General features: G+C 37.7%; 1 protein-coding gene across 1 annotated transcript; it reads left to right on the top strand.

The window, feature by feature from the left end:
* Nucleotides 1-8018: 8018 nt before the first annotated feature.
* LOC306762371 (indoleamine 2,3-dioxygenase 2-like) lies at nucleotides 8019-12682 on the top strand (the record flags this gene model as incomplete). Its single annotated transcript, XM_079248814.1, has 10 exons — nucleotides 8019-8108; nucleotides 8805-8900; nucleotides 9039-9158; nucleotides 10829-10947; nucleotides 11093-11107; nucleotides 11236-11335; nucleotides 11497-11614; nucleotides 11730-11781; nucleotides 11986-12134; nucleotides 12306-12682. The coding sequence occupies 10 exons, from the start codon at nucleotides 8019-8021 to the stop codon at nucleotides 12680-12682; spliced, it is 1236 nt and encodes a 411-aa protein (XP_079104940.1).
* Nucleotides 12683-17556: the final 4874 nt, after the last annotated feature.

The raw sequence follows: 17556 nt of genomic DNA, 5'->3' as shown, positions 1-17556 counted from the left end.
AATTTGATTTTCCATTTAGTTATTTCTTACAATTCTCACATTTCAGCAAAAGCGCAATTTACTGTGTGTGGCTGTTTTCAGCCTTAAGCGTGGCACTCTTTAATACTTCAGCTGAAATCTGAAAAACATTTCAAGAGAAACAAAAAGGTTTCCAACATCAGGTCAAGGCTAATCATTTGATAATATCATGGCATCCTGCTGAAGCACCAAACAGATACCACATGCCCGCCTCCCCACACCGCCTTACCCATTCAGACAGTATGTCCATATGACAATAAGAGTCCCTTATCTGTGGTTTGAGTACGTATTTGTATGCTTGTATGGTGAAATGTGGTGAAATGTGGTTTCCATCATTTTAAAGACAGTAGACGGGTACCAGAACTGCACGTGATCCATCCAACTTTTCATCCATTTTCTGAAGTGCTTAATCCAATTTAGGGTGGTGGGAGAGCTTGAGCCTATCCCAGCAATTAGCAGGAGAGAGGCAGGCTATGTGGTGTTTATCCTAAATGTTCTGCTGACTGGCATGTTGCTTAAGTTAGAGATCTAATCATGCAGGGAAGAGATTCTGTTGTCTTATTTAACGTCTTCCAGAGAGAGGCTGATAAATTGGTAATCATTATTTATCTTGTTATGTCACAGTTTTGGCATTTCTGTGTACAATAAACCTCACATATAACTATGGTAATTTATACAATATAAATAACTAAAACAACCATGATATTAGAATGTTTGAAAAATAATTATATATCGTATATGATATATATTTCAAATGTAAATCGCTTTGTATTAAAGCGTCTGCTAAATTTCTGTAGAATAGAATCTATCATGATTTTTGTGCTTGGCTTACAATTTATATATGTGATATTTTTCACATAATCAATTATAATCCCTAACTGTTAAATGGTAACAAATAAAGTTTCTATTTATTTGAAATTTTTCATTCATTTATACTATGATGTTTTCAGCCATTTTCTTTGAGTAACCATAAAAAAAACAATCCCAACCAACACTTGAGACTTCCTGTCTCAGATATTGAGAGAAGTTCTCATTATCATTATTACTGTTTTTATTTTCCTTGGGAATGTAAATACCCAAATCAGAACAAGATTATATGTATAATAATGATTTGTTGTGATAAAAATGTTTAATTGTCTGCATGATCCTTGCTCAATAAGGATTCAAGTTTTAAATTTACTGACTCATACAATATTGTCAAAAGATAATCGTATCACACTGTTGCAGAAAAACTAAAACATTTATTTGTTTTTCTTTGTGAGGCTGAACAATCTAAGTCTCAGGATGTTTTAGTGAATGCTCAGAAAAACTCCTGCAGGCCCAAAATGCTACAGTAGGAGATCTGATTGAGCTTATATTTATACATTTATTAGCCTTGTGTAAAATCTCCTACAAAAGTCTTCTCACATGTAACGCTCCAATGACAAAGCTCTATAGTATCTTCAAGACATCATGTTCTTTTTATCCTAAAGAACTTATTTCTCTGAGATCTTGGAGTTTCCCAAATTAAGCAGAGTCTCCAAGGTACAACTTTAAGTTTGGGAAACAGAAAGATTTTCTTCTAAAACTGGGCTTAAAACAAGCTAAGAAATGTGACATACGTGCTAGAAATATAAAATGCTTCTTCAGGAGAGAAGAGTCTGAATGACAGCTGATACATCTTAGTAAAACGTGGCGAGCATACACGTGCATACTGATGCATAGTTTTTCCTCTTCATATCTAATATAAAAAAATTCTTAAATGTTCTGCACTCCGGTCAACTATTAAGTTGACCGGAATGCAGAACACGTGCTGTTTTGTTTTTTTTTATATGATTTTATCCTCAGCAGTTAGTTAGTGTTGGTTCTTCCATTATTTCGCTCAACACTATGTCGTGTTTGTTTCTTTTCGGGTGAAATTTTTAAGACTTTAATCCCCAATCATCTTTTGTTGTAGTAAATCTACTCCAGCAGGATATTAAATATTTGAAATGCCATGTAATCTGAAGTTAAGGTTGTATTGAGTAAATTTAGTGTACAGGTGGCATATATTGGAGATGATACCTGTTGAACAATCCCTGTAAGTGAAATTACTTAAACATAGATGGGAAGTAAGACAATGGAGGAAATGGTGTGTGGAACGAGTGAACCTTTGGGTCTGCAGTGAAGGCGACACAATGCAGATTTAACACAGATACATAAATCAAGCTTTAGTTATCATGCTCTTGATCCAAGCTACTGGGGGAGAACTAATGATAAATTGATTACATCTCTTCAAATTTAATTTCTTATACTCTACTTGCATTGACGCTGCAGTTTCATGCCATTAACTTTCTTCTCTCTCCTGAAGCTGGTCCATTTTAGTCTTTGCTCTTTTCTTCCTGTATTTGTTTATAGACATATCCAGAACTTGATATTTCCTATCTACAGAAGCTGATACCACAAACCTTCTTGCAGAGATTACATAGATTATTGCTTATTGTTTCTCACCTTTTGTATCTCCTCTCATGGCAACAACGGAGGCAAATGGGTACCTCCTCGAGTCTGGTTCTGCTGAGAGCTTCTTCCTTCTACCTATCATATCAACCAATGCATAAAGGAAATAATCTTGAATTTCCCATGTAGATTGATCTCAAATGAATTATCTTGTGGCTTGTCACTATTAACACAGAAATTCAGCAGAGTAACTTTAAATGAGTTTAAATGAGGAGTTATATCCAACTTTTAAAGGATTCTCTCTCAACACAGTAATACAAATTTGTAAATATATGATATCAAGCTGTGATATACTGATATTCTTTACCTATTTGACCCAGTTTAATTCAAATTAAAGGTGGTATGATGGTTCTATTGGATTTCTTATAATATATATACCATGAAAACTTGGCCAATAATTGCAGCAGAAGCATCATTCTGAGTTTGAATGTTTGTAGAACATCCCAGTACTATTAATAGTGCCAGCAAGTAAGTGCATGGCAAAACCACACTTTTCCAAAGCGCTCCCACCTAAAATGGTTAAGCCACTTAAAGCAGCATGTAGGAGAGATTTTCTTTGAAATTGAGTTTGTTATTAGTAGAACATTGGCTAAATAGAAAGTTCCTTGAGAAAAGTAATGTCAGACAAAAACAAGGTTATGTTTGATAGTTGGATTGCGCACCATTTTGTCTGTAGTATGATGAATTTCTCACAATTCATTTCAAATAAAGAAATGTACATCATTTATTACATCAGTTGAAAAATCCAATTTAGATCCAAATTAATAAAAAAACAAACAAAACAAAAAGACTCTTGGTCATTCTCAGAAACTAAACATAAAGATCTATAACAACTATCTGTAAAGTCACTTCTGTTGACTACAAAAGTAGGAATTTCAAATTATATGTCAACAATGTACTTTTGGCATGCTGGTAGACTCGTTCTTCCACATACTTGAACACAAATAATGCTGGAAAGAACACTGGGACATTTCTGATTTCTTTTCTTTCCATTAGTTGATGTGCCGGTTGGAAACCACTGCTTTTCCTCCTGACAATATATATGTGGGAGACGACAGAGTACAGCTGCTGAGTGTCAAAATTTGAGCAAGAAATGAGAATTGAAGGATCGCTGCAGAAGCACTTTGTGACTCAAACCCTGTACAAATAAATGGACTTTTGCTGCTCTTGGTATCCTCTTTCCTACCACGAAATTTAACATTACACAAATCCTGATTCCAGGTCCCTTTGCCCAATCTGTCTACTTCTCCCCTTGCCTGAGTAAGTGTACTGTCCTCTTGCTCGCCCTGTGTCTGATGACTTGGTAAGTGGTCTTGAAATTAATTTAGGCACCACAGCTTTCATCCCTCTTGCTCTTCTTCCCTCTCCCACTGGTTTGTCCTGCTGTTTTGGATGGTTAAATGGTTTGAAAGATTGCTGGCAGTTGCAGTTAAGCATGCTGACAATAGGAGCCAGAAACTGAGGGCTTGCATGATATAGGAGGACACCTTAGCTCTGCCTACGTTGCAGTGGTGCAGCAGTTTGACAAAGCAGCTTAGTTGTGGGTCTAAACTCCAGACCTGATCAAATCCCAGAGAAATTGCCCAGCAACTCTTGCTGACAGAGGACAAAGCAACCTCCATAAAGCAGCCAGATGTATGAAACCAGTTTATCCACTGTGGGAAAAAGGTGGTAGAAAAGAGAAGGCTGTGGTTTTGAACAAATGACAAAATGGGTTCCATCTGATGAGTTGTGTATTACGTATTATGTGAGGATATTTCATGAACTTCAAATTATCCACACATATGATTAGATACACAGAAATTATAATATTATCATATATATATAATGCAATGTCAAAATATGTACATGCACATCCTGGCCAAGAGGGAAATGTTAAAACTGGAATTTTAAGTGTTATTCATACTAAGCAGGATGAATTTTGAAGAAAACTTCTCTCATGATGGGATACTTATTTTATGCTCCAAACCTTTCAACAGGCTGGTGTTTGACATATGGCCTTGGTTATCGGAGCAGATTTTACTTTTCCCACTGCAACTGCTTGCCTGTGTGCTTACAATAGCTGCTGGTGAATGATGATACAGTGCTATTAGAGGGTTTAGAGATCAGTGGTGTCCAGCTTGGACTAATTGTCCTTTATTGACTGTAAATACTTCAAATTTTTCCAATCACAGAGCAGAAAGGAGATTAATATGTAACATTCTGTAGTGGAAATTATTTTTTTAAACTGTCAATGACTTTTGTTGAGAAACTATTATTGTGCTCATTTCAATGAGCTAGAAATCAAATATATACAAGGCACATTTATTTATTTTTTATTTTATGCATGTTTTATTGCAGCAGACTGGCAACCTGCCTTGTACATGGAATCAGCTAGGATGGTCTCTAACTGCCCCATGACACTACCTTTGAATACACTCTCAAAAATAGAGGTACAAGATAAGGACATTTCTGTACCTATAGGTACATTTTAAAGAAATGTTCTCTCAAAAGTACAATACTGGTCTTTAAGAGACCAGAAGCACACCTTCAGAGTATGAAAAAGGGTTCAAAATGACATAAAGTACAAATTTGTACCATTTTGACCATAAGGGTACCTGCAGCATTGAAAAATGTAATGTTAATGGCTGTAATGTTATAAACTAGAGCAGAGTTGAGTGATGACAGTAGTACTACTTAACAGTCATTTACTACACCAGACAATGAAGGTCAGATGCTGCAAACTAAGTGTATGGCTGGTCAGTATTTTGTACCTTTTTAGGTACAAGCTGGTACCTCTATTTTTGAGTGTGTATGCAGGCGCAAGACAATGAATCGACATTGATTCCCAATTAAAATGTATATTTCTTTGTTGCATTCAGAGAGTCAGTACTATTGCATGTGTTCCAGTTATAATCTTCCATTCATTTATTTTCTATATCTAGTTTTTGCAAGGCAGGGTCCCTGGAGCCCATCCCAGCAACCTGGACAGGCCACCAATCCATTGCAGAATCAACACACTGAGACAAACATCCACTCATTCCTTAGGGGAATTTGGAATCAGAAACTAACAAACAGGTTTTGGACTTGCTGTGGTAAGAAACTGGAGAGAACCCAGGCATACACAGGCTTTTCCTCAAAAGACCCAGCAAAGGTTTGAGGGAACTGAAATAACCACCATGCCAACCTGGAGCCCATTACAGCAGCCTTTTATAAGTTAAGCAAAACTCATCACAGAAGTGAGACTACAACTAAGAACACTTACATACATTATGAGTTGATTACTTTCATTAGAAAGCAGCTACTTCCAAAATCATTATGATTTAGAAAGAGTTATCACAATTAAAATAAAGCTTCCCAATATTGTATGATTCCTTTTCTTAACACTTTAAGGTCCTGGTCTACCACGTGGTTGTGGTAAATCTGCAGAATATCTTTTTTTTTTTAAAAAAAAGTGGAAATAAACTTGCATAAGCCAACACTACCAATTGGTTTAAACCCAAACTGAGTGTGTTAGTAGTGTTTTATAACACTACTAGAAGTTATTATTAACTTCTTCTTTTCAACATCTCAGCCATTTGTGAAAAATACATTTATTCTTGTCAAAAAGAAACACACACACAAAAAATTCCCTGGCCATTTTGTGAGAGTGAAAGTTAAAGGGTTAACACACACACACACACATACACACACACACACACACAATAACTGTCACTCTCACAAATAGGAGACATGTTCACTGTAGGTTTTGGATAGAGTTTGCCTTGCCTTCCTTAAGTTTCACTGAACACAAATTGAGTTAATGGTAAATGTTCCACACTAGACCTGTAAGTTTTACCAAGAATCCCAGTCAGTCACATTTGAAATAAAAATGTAAGTAAAAATGCAGTAAACAAAGATGGCCCCACATTTTCCTCCATTATCATAGCAATGAAGCAAATTATTATTTTAGATGTGACCAGACAGTACATTAAGTAAATTGAGACTAGAATTCCCCCTTTTGGCTCACAAGTGAAACTATCTCCAATAGTTTGACTCATTTGTCTTATTATCTTTAAGGAGCAGTGTGTAAGAATTATTGACAGATAGTGGTAAAGATTTACATAGAAATTACATTAAAAACCAAGAACAGATGTACATAGATGGTAACCATCAGTAATCAAAATCCTTCCAGACATAACCAGTGGCCTAAGGCGTAGCAATGACTACATTACAGGTAACTGCTGTCCAAGTGCACCCTCTTTTATGTGTCTTTTTCCTTTTTACTTATCCCAAATGGTGCCCCACTTATCAAACAAAGCTGGCATTGCAGTTTTAAAGCTCAGGGGTCCCAAAAAACACACAGTTGTTTGTCCATTCAGAGACACCATAGTTAAAATGGTGGCAGCTACTATGTTTGTAGACTTACAACAAGTAGATGTAAATGGTTCATTCCAGGAGAATAAAAACATAACAGTTATATTATGTAAGTGTGTAGTACAATTTTTAAAGATATATAACATTTTTCTGTCACTGACCTTTGATCATGTTACACAACGCACATTTAAGCACTTAAAGAGTTATTATTTCATCCAAACAAGTTTCAGATGTTTAAACTTTGAAGAAAAAGAGACAGCCTTGATCAATACCTAACCCTAGTTTATGAGACTTTTTGCATCACTTCCTGGTAAAAACTTTGCTTAAAATTCCGTTGAACACAATCTGACACTTGTCTTCTGCCCACTAATAGATTCAGGAAGCAATAGATTACATAATATTATTATTGACATATCACATGGTAATAAATGATTAATATCTTCCCCAAAAATGCTACATTTTGGTAAAGGGCTAAATAAAGACCTTTTATTAAAAAAAAAAAAAAAAAAAAAAAAGAAAAGACTTTTCTTTCCATTTTTTCAGTGGTTCTACAAAGTGTGTTTAAAAGTGTTTCTCATCCACTAGCACTATATTTGAAGGATTTTTTTTTTTTTTTTTTTTACACCAAAGTGACAAGGACAATGTTAAAGATGGCACGAGGAGGAACCATAAACTGAACCACTTATAAACAAGTGGGAAGATGTAAATATCCTGCACTTTATGATGTCTGTGAAGCTTACCGCATTAGGTGAATAATTAGTAATATACATGTCTCAGTAACTGATGCATCTAATCATCCCTTTTGCATGTTGAGTCACAAAGGCATTATTCTTCGCTGATTTGTTAGGCAACATGAAAACCATGTGATCCTGACACTTTCTATTATTTGGCAGCTGATGTTATTTTCAGTTCATTTTTAGGAGTGCCACAAAATAGGAACATATTCAACTGCAACTTGCACAAAATGGGGACTTTCTGCTTTGCTCTGTGAACTCTTGACATTACTGTGGAAGAAATCTGATTGGCTGTTTGCAGTTGAGTGAGTGCAATAAAAAGGGATGAGACAAAGATAGTGGAAGCAAGTTCGGAACAAGTTTACCAATTGATATATGTGAGTCACTCGCGCACAGTGATTTTTTTTTCTCCCCCCCTCTTATAACTGAAGTACGATAGGATACAGAGTGGAACATATGGAGACAAACCTCAGAGAGACACTGCAGGCATACTTTGATGCATTTGATATTTCCGAAGAGCTTGGATTTATTCTTGAAGAGCCACTGGTAAGTTATCTTATCATTCTTTATGTTTCATAGCAGATATTCTCCAAATGTTTGAAGAATAACAACGTCGTCCATTCAGCACAGGCAGAGATATTTAGGTTTACCTTTTAGCCATATTTTCTCATCTACTTCTTTCATTTAAGTGTTTGGTCAGCAACAAAACTAGTCCCTGTGGGCTGAAACAGATAAGTATTGTTGTTTTTGTGTCATGTTATGGAAGGTTATTGATCCAGTGGAAACCTATATCTTAGCGTCTATTGAGCCTTTCATTTGAGCAGTACTGCCCGCTTGTCCGAAAATGTTCCGTAAATTCAAAACGTCAAGTTAAATTAGACATTACTTGAAAACTTTTATAACAAAGAAATTATAGAACAGCCTAAGCTTATTTTTCTAGATTATTCCCCTTCTGGATACCTCGGCTGAGATTTTTCCCCCCTCCTCATTCTGTCATGCCCCCTTTATTAAATAGCTTTTTGTCTCTGATTGATAGCAGCAATCATTCACTGACATGTAGGTCATGCACCATGGAAAACATGAGCTGATGATATCATTGATTACAATCTATGTGTAAATTCTCAGCACACCTTTTCACTCATCCATTCACGTACACACACACACACACACACACACACACACACACACACATTCACTGGAGAAAATCAATGACCACATTATTTTATCTTCATAATCTTCTAGACTCACCTTCCAGACTATTATCGGGTGTGGTTGGATCTGGCAAATAATCTCACACATTTGATTGAGTCCTGTAAACTACGGGATCTGGTTCATAAGGTAAGAGTCTGCAGAGCCTCAATAAAAATACCAAACAGTATTAGAACTGAAAAATCACACGTGTGAATGTGAGCTCTCAGCTTTAAAGGTGCTCATTGTTCCTGAAAACTGTAAACATTAAATCTGATCTCAACTCAGATGCCAGTTTTGAGTCCCCATTTTTTGAGCGGTCACCGTGAGCTGAGGCTGGCTCACCTGGCTCTGGGATTCATCAGCATGGGATATGTGTGGCAAGAAGGGCAACATGCACCTGCCAAGGTAAAACATCACTTCAACTAAATGAAAGACATTTAAAATGATACACTTTTTCTTCAGTGCTTTGGCAATGTGATATAAATGCGAGCCCTTGAAAGCGATTGCTTCTAGATAAATGCTGAAAAGTGGTTACTTAATGATTTAAAATGGACCAAATTTTTGTTTATGAGAAACATATTTTACGATGAAACTCAAACTTTCAATAAGTAGCATGTCAGTATTCTTTTGGATGGTAGAAAAATTAGTGGAATAAATTGTGGTATCATTTTCATCCAGACCCAGATTTTTTTTTTGTTTTTTTTGTTCGTCATCGCCAATGTTGTTTCAGTTTCTTGTAAGACCACTGTTTCTTTCTTCCTTTTATTAACATTAGTTCTACTCAATTCTGGCTTAGTCACAACAACATATCTGGTGAAATCCAGTGGTTCAAGATGAGTAAAGGTTATCACTTCAGATTGATAGAGACTTTCAATGCTGTGTTATTGATAAGGCTAAACTATGCAGTGAGACTGAAAATGACACCAGGCTTTTTGGATCAGAATCAGAATATATGGGGTTTGGAGACTTATAAACTGTACGCATTAGCTTCTGGCAATTCTTACAATGTTTACAATCTTAGTTTAGATTCTAAACAAACTAACGTTTGGTAAGATTCACAAAACTATGGCATGCTAACACAAAGCAGCGCACAGGGACAAAATGCTCTTTTAACAGTAGTTTCTTAATGGAGGAGAGAAAATCAAGAGAATAGTACTAATTCACAGTGATGGGCGCACGTCAGGGTGTCCTTGTATCCTTTAGGGAAAATTGTTTGAATGCCTCTCCGGGTCGGGAGTCAGGTCCTGCCTCAAGTGGAGGAGTTTAAATATCTCGGGGTCTTGTTCACGAGTGAGGGAAGGATGGAGCGTGAGATCGACAGACGGATCGGTGCGGCGTCTGCAGTAATGCGGGCTCTGCGCCGGTCTGTCGTGGTGAAGAAGGAGCTGAGCCAGAAGGCGAAGCTCTTGATTTATCAGTCGATCTACGTTCCTACCCTCACCTATGGTCATGAGCTGTGGGTCGTGACCGAAAGAACGAGATCTTGTATACAGGCGGCTGAAATGAGTTTCCTCCGCAGGGTGGCCGGGCTCTCCCTTAGAGATAGGGTGAGGAGCTCAGTCATCCGGGAGGGGCTCAGAGTAGAGCCGCTGCTCCTTCGCATCGAGAGGAACCAGTTGAGGTGGCTCGGGCATCTGGTCAGGATGCCTCCTGGACGCCTCCCTGGTGAGGTGTTCCAGGCACGTCCCTCGGGGAGGAGACCCCGGGGAAGACCCAGGACACGCTGGAGGGATTACATGTCTCGGCTGGCCTGGGAACGCCTCGGGATCCCCCCCGCAGAGTTGGCAAATGTGGCTGGGGAGAGGGAAGTCTGGGCTTCCCTGCTTAGGCTGCTGCCCCCGCGACCCGACCCCGGATAAGCGGCAGAAGATGGATGGATGGATGGATGGATGTTTGAATGCCACATAGTATGATCGGTGTGACATTTCACTTATAAATAAAATATTTTGACAATATTTCAGTTTGGGTGATAGTGGTAGACCAACAACAATGTGTGGTTAAGAAACTGAGATGTGCAGTCAACATTGTTGTGACTTATCTCTAAACAGAAACTTTAATGTCACATTGTTTGACAGATTCTCCCAAAAGCACTGGCCTGGCCATACTGGCAAGTGTCTCGCAGGCTTGGCCTCCCACCCATCCTGACTTATGCAGACTCTGTTTTAGCCAACTGGAAGTTAAAGGATCCCACAGGGTGAGTAATGTCTGCCTTTCTTATACTTAAGTTTGCATTTATAGTACCCTGAGCATTTGTAACGGTGATAGCGCAATAAAATATCTTGGTAATTCCTTTTCCATTTAAACCCACTCCTGCACTGTTTCTCTCTGTGTCGTTTTAGGGATATGGAAATTGGGTAAGTTAACACAAGTTCTCTCTTTCACTCTGCCTTCTCATGGAATTTAGTTGTGTAATCATCTCATATGATGTTTTAGCAATATCTTTTTAATCTTAATTTAAACAAAAAAATTCCCCAAAAAACAGGAACATGGACTTGATATTTTCCTTTCCCGGTGGGGAGAGTTGCAAGGGATTTTTTATGGTGTCATTGCTGGTGGAGATGGCTGCCAGTTCAGGCATAACGGTCAGTACTTTCAGTTGTTAATCTTCCTCTTTTTTTTTCCCCTTTATTTTTTCCAACACCAACACTCTCTGACACACTGCCTTTACATCAACTTTTCAGTTTTCTTTTAGTTGCCTGTTGCAAATTAACAATGGATTTCAAACTGTCCCCTTGTGTTTCAGGGGGCTCTGGAGGTAATGCACGCCATGAAAATCTCTGACCTCATCGGCATACAGAAAGGTTTATTCAAAGTAACTCAGTCACTTAAGAAGATGAAGGAAACTTTCCAACTCATGCACAGTAATTTCGAGTTATAACTATCTCAACATGAATTTAATCAATTTACATGCTGTGCCTATTAGAAAGGCTGAGACATTCAAGATAATTAAAGTGGCGGAATTTGTGCTTTTTTCAGATCATGTGGAGCCAGCTGCATTTCATGGCACACTGAGAATTTTTGTCTCAGGGTAAGTTTTTTTTACGTCTGCTCACGTGTCACACATATTACAGTTGATGCTTTGATAGTCTCTTCAAGTATTTTAGCAATCTTCAGGCCTTCTATCCCTCAATGCTGCTCATCTGTTGCTGTCCTCTATGTTTTACTTGGCATTGCATATTTTTAATTGCACGTCTGTAAACAGCAGACTGATAGCACTTTTAAATTGTTTCAGGTGGCGAGATAACCCCATGCTTCCAAAGGGTCTTTTGTATGAAGGCGTGAGCAATGAACCAATCATGTTGTCCGGTGGAAGTGCGGCACAGAGTTCAGCCATTCAGTGCTTCGATGCCTTGTTGTGCATTCAACATGAGGATGAAACAGGTAGAGGAATACCTTTCAACCTTTGACCTCCTCAATGCATTTCATGAATAAGTCATGCAGTTTGTGTAGTCAGCTGATCGTTCTGACAGCAAATGTTTCCGGGAAAGGCTGTTTTTTTTTTCCCCGTCTCAAGTCTCTTCTCTGTTGTCTCCATTGATTCACCCTATCTAGGAGCCTTCCTGACACGCATGAGAGATTACATGCCTCCTGCCCACCGCCAGGCGATAGAGACTCTATCTGTTTGTCCATCATTGCGGGATTTCATCATGACTTGTTCCAGCTCTGAGCTCTGTCAGGCCTACAACTCCTGCGTCTCTGCACTTGTGGATTTACGGAATTACCACCTTAATACTGTGACTAAATATGTCGTTGTGCCGGGCAACCATGCCCGGTCCATGGGCTGTCCTCTCAGAGGAGTGGGAAGTGCTTTGAACGGCACTGGGACTGGTGGGTCTAACCTCATGGTCTTCCTCAAGAGTGTTCGTAACACTACCAAAAAAGCATTGATCTTAGAGAGGTCAATGGCGTCAAGAGAAAATGAAATGTAACTTTTAGCTTTAAGTTTAAGTTGGACTCTTAAATTTTCTATATATTCTGTATTCATGAGGTTGTTTTTAAGAAAGGCTTAGAGAATATGAATGTGCAGAATGGCTACCTCAAACATTAAAAATGTATTTGTCTTACTAGCTGTAGTAAATCGGCCATATAGTACTTTTTCAATGTTATGTGAGCGTTAATAACTATGGCAGGTACCAAGAAGAAACCTCACAACAGTTGTACTTCTCAAATAACTGCAGCAACATAAGAAGGTCACTGCACTGTGATGCAACTGTTATGAGTGTCCAAAGCACTGCTCACTATTTATGCAGCCTAATCTCCCCAGAAAATCTTTTGTAGGCTGGTTTTTGCCCACATCATCAAATCATCATCCATTCTTGTAAGTTCAGAGATGCCACTGTATCTCTTGGCTGGTGCTTCCTGCTGCAAAGCATCCATGGTGTGAAGTGAGAGGAAGAATGTCTAGTTTTATAAATGTAAAAGACTAACTATTTAAACCTAACCATTTTAATTCCTAACTTTGTGTATGCAACTCCTCTGCCTAATATTCACAAGCAAGAGGAAATAATTAGGTGGTAGGAGTGAAAAATGGCTCTTAAGGCAGGTTTTAATCTCACAAAGTGTTGCAAAAAAGATTCTGCTTTTGCAGATTTAAGTTCTCCGCTATCCTTTCTTTTCACTGCCCCCTCTTAAGAGGTATTTCTGGTCATATCAGCAGTGTTGAATGCATGACAAAACATGAAAAATGTAGGCCAAAATATATTTACAAAGAAATGAAACTTAAAAATCATCACATAGGGGAGTGTTGCAAGAGTTTTAGCATAGATGATGTACAGCAAGGTAGAGGAAGATGCATTGAGACATGGAACATCAATATGACTACATCAGAAAACTGTCTGTTTAGGAAATAAGTGAGAAAAATACAATAACTGTATAACTCTGGAGCCTTTATTGTCACACTGTAACATTTTGTGCTAAAGATCAACTTAACACATAATTAGATTGTGCTGGTTTCTAACAACAATATTATGTATTGTGCCCTATGTGTGTGTGTGTGTATATATATATATATATATATATATATATATATATATATATATATATATATATATATATATATATATATATATATATATATATATATATATATATGTGTGTGTGTGTGTGTGTGTGTGTGTGTGTGTGTGTGTGTGTGTGTGTGTGTGTGTGTGTGTGTAGGTATGCATGTATGTATGTATGTATTTTAATATTAATTAAGAGTGAGTATATTAATACTTTTTTACTGCGTCATTTCTTGCTGTTAATTGATTGTTTGTTACACATTTATTTTCAAAGTTCTGCTTCCGATCACAGAGAAACTACATGCAGACGCTTGCAATCCAATTCTTGGGTCTCCAAGTTATCAGGGGTTCTACAAGGTCCTCTATGTCTATTTTCCTTTCTGCTGCAGCAGGATGTATTCATCATTATGAAGAGAAGCTTTCTGTCTGGCACTTAAGAAAGAAGGAAAAAGAACTGACATGTCTGTCCAATCAAACCCATTTAACTGGGCAGAAAACAGATTTTGGATGGGAAACTGCCTGCAGAGCACATTGAGAAACATATTATTATTATTATAATGATTGTTTTTATTTTTTTTAATTATTTATTTATTTTTTTCATCTAAATACAGTTTTATCTTGGTGGATGTAAAGATAAAATAAGATATCTTAGGAATGTGGTGCATAAATTCAGCTTTCTTTTGCATCTTGTTTGATTAATTTTGGTCACAGCAAGATATGTGCATTCAGTTGAGGTATTGTTTGTCTGCGTACATAAACATGGAGATCCATAACATTTGTTCTATTTGTTGTTTTTTTTTTACCCTCTTTACTTGTTTTAACTGTTTGGTGGTCATAGAAACAGTTTTAGTCAAGCTAATTATGCATAGTTAGAGAATTTGTTGGCAAGAAACATTGAAAATGTACCAGTAACTGTGCATGGACGCAAGGTATTGTAAATTTTCTTCAGATTTATCTCACCTCCCACTGTAGAAGATCTGATATTCTAACCTTGCTTTCTCTCTGTTCACCTGATGGTGGAAAATGTAACTGTGTTAAGGAAGGCGGCTTAAAATTCATTCTGCTGACTTGTTACCTTTTAATTAGGAAAATTATTGAATTGACTAATTTATGATTATTCACAATTAATGCACTGCATCAATATTAACATGATGTTTTTATTAAAGAATCTCCTTGATGAGATAATGCATGGAATTCAAGAAAATCCATGCATGCAAATTATTATTTTAAACAAATCTAAAAAATTAAACTTTAAACTTCGTAGTCACACGATTTGACATTTGTAGTTTAAAAAAAAGCACTTTATTCACTGATAACTTTAATTTATTCAGATTTTTTTATTTCTAGACATAAATGTGTGTTTTGTTTTCCTATTTTATGACAATATCACAACACATAGCAAGTATAGGATCTAATGGTGCAGACAATGCAGAAGGGTGAGGGACCGTTAGGGAAATAGGACTGATGAAAACTAAAGATTCAAATGATAGAAAATGCTTTTAAAAGAAAGGGAGAAACAAGTAAGTGAGGGGGATAAAAGGGACAGACGAAGCAGCAGTGATAAGGGCGAAGGATGGATACGGGATCAGGTCACTGAGCTTGATGGACTGGAACCGCCTCACCCCTCTGCAGGACGTGAAGGTTGTGTCTCTTCTTTCTATTGAAGACTAATCACATTTGAAGAGATCACAGAGGGAGCACAACTGCACAGCTCGTCATGGTCCCTCTCTGCTTTACTATAGCACAAAAGACGGAAAATGAGAACACATCCCAGGCTGTCTTACCCTGCAGTAGGGTGGTCATCTCTTGTCACACACAGCTGTGAAGGGGTATTTCTTTTTAAAAATCTTCCTTTTTTTCAGTAAAATCCTCATTGTTGCATGCAGGATTCTTCTGAGTTATGTAAGTTCATGTTATATAAATTTGTCCCAGACATCTGTAAATAGTGTCGTATCACTCTGCAGACCAGGGCTTAGAATACAATGCTTCTAGGCCAAAACTGACAGGCAAAGGAACAGGGACTTAATTTATGTAGCATACTGCAAAACTGTTTTCTCAGCAGCACAATTCTTTGCGTACGATGGTGAATCTTAAAGTACAGGGACTTAATTTTTGTTCTTTTGTTTCTGCCCTAAATGCACCATGGAAGTCTTAGTTAAATTATTCAGAGTTTTCATGCACCTAAACTGCCACCTGCAATATTTCCACCCAGTTATCATAGGAGGTCAAATACACCTGCTTTGCCAAAGCTTGTACAGCATCTAAAATATGCATAAAGTGTCCTTAGGTGTCACTACCATGACACACCTCCCACGGCAATATGTGACACTTTGACCAAATGCTGTCAAATGAACGATCGACCGGGTCTTTCCAGGCAGGACAGGTGGTGGAATGCTGTAACCCACGTGATTTTTGTCCTTGAGGTAGTTTGACTTCTATGCAAGACTTTTTTCTCTCATATAGTTTTGCTTTGCTGTGCGTTTTTTTTAGTCTGTTGGGATGTTTGGACAGGACTACCATTTGCAGCGTAACTCTCGCTCACTGTTTGATCAGGATTTGGCACCAAAATTGGCTTAGTGTTGATGACAAGATCATTGTTTGGCACAAAATGCAACCACAAATTTCTACCCCGGAACACTGAAAAGAACCTGAACAGCAGCCAACCCTGTCTTTGCAGCATGATGCTAAAGAGTCCTTAATAAAATTGGCAATATGTGAAAGTGAGAACTTACTTGTCAAAGAATGCAGCAATTAATCATAATCTAAGTACCTCTAAGTCGACTCTATCTAGAATACGCACACTGTCATCTTTAAAGGAGTTTTGTCCTTGAGATGCAGGTAAACTGACCTGAGGAGCTTGCTGTCCTGGGCTGCAATTTGTTTGTGGGCTGGTTGGTTTGTTTCTCTGATTTAAAGGTCTGTGCACTTCGTACTGCACCAGCATGAACATACAACTTGTGTTTGGGTATTTTTGCTCAGGGTGAGCCGGTTGAAGTCTGGCAACACTGTAAATGCTTGATTTGTCCCATAAGACATAAAAACGAGAACACTAGGGTGCATTTGCATCAGGATTGTCCGCGGTGTATCCAGGCGATGCTGCACTTTGGTCAAAAGAGCCAAACCATTAGAATAATATATCCCCCCCAAGCAGTATTATACGAAATCTATAATACAAACAATTATAAAAAATAAATAGAAAAAAAAAAAAGAATCCAGAATATCACGGGGATCATTATTTCTACAAAGCTCCCCTTGGTGAAGTAAATTTACTCAGCGGAACACAGCATCCAGACCATTATTCTACTTGCTTAAAAGCTGAACAAGACAAACAAAAGAGAAGAACAAAAAAAAAGAATAATATATCCCCATTCTCACCAAAGGTGGCGCTGCACTAGTATTTAGCAAAAGAGAGAACATGAAGAAGAAAACTTGCGAGCTAAACATGGAGCACGAAGTTATAGCTGTTTTTGGTTTTTTTTTAAATATCGTCTAATGCAAGTATACTGCGGACTTACACTGCAACAACGTGGCGCAGTATGAACAACAGACGAGGCAAAGGACCCTTATTGTAATTGATACCCACAATGCAATGCTACGCCAAATGCAAGGAGTGACTATTTATTTGTGACTTTGTAGTCCGCTTCTTGTATTTGGTCTTCTTGAAGCCGACTGAGACCTGTGTTTGTAGGCAAACCGAGTCCCATAATTTGGTCTAAAAAAGAAATCATTTCCCCAAACAAAACGGACTTCCCGAGCAAATGGACCAGGATTTGATTCAAAAAGGCAGATGTGAATGTGCCCTA

This window comes from Telmatherina bonti, assembly GCF_933228915.1.
Source record: "Telmatherina bonti genome assembly, chromosome: 11".
Taxonomy (NCBI): domain Eukaryota; kingdom Metazoa; phylum Chordata; class Actinopteri; order Atheriniformes; family Telmatherinidae; genus Telmatherina; species Telmatherina bonti.
Note: the sequence above shows the minus strand (reverse complement) of the source record. Positions and strands in the feature narration are given on the sequence as shown.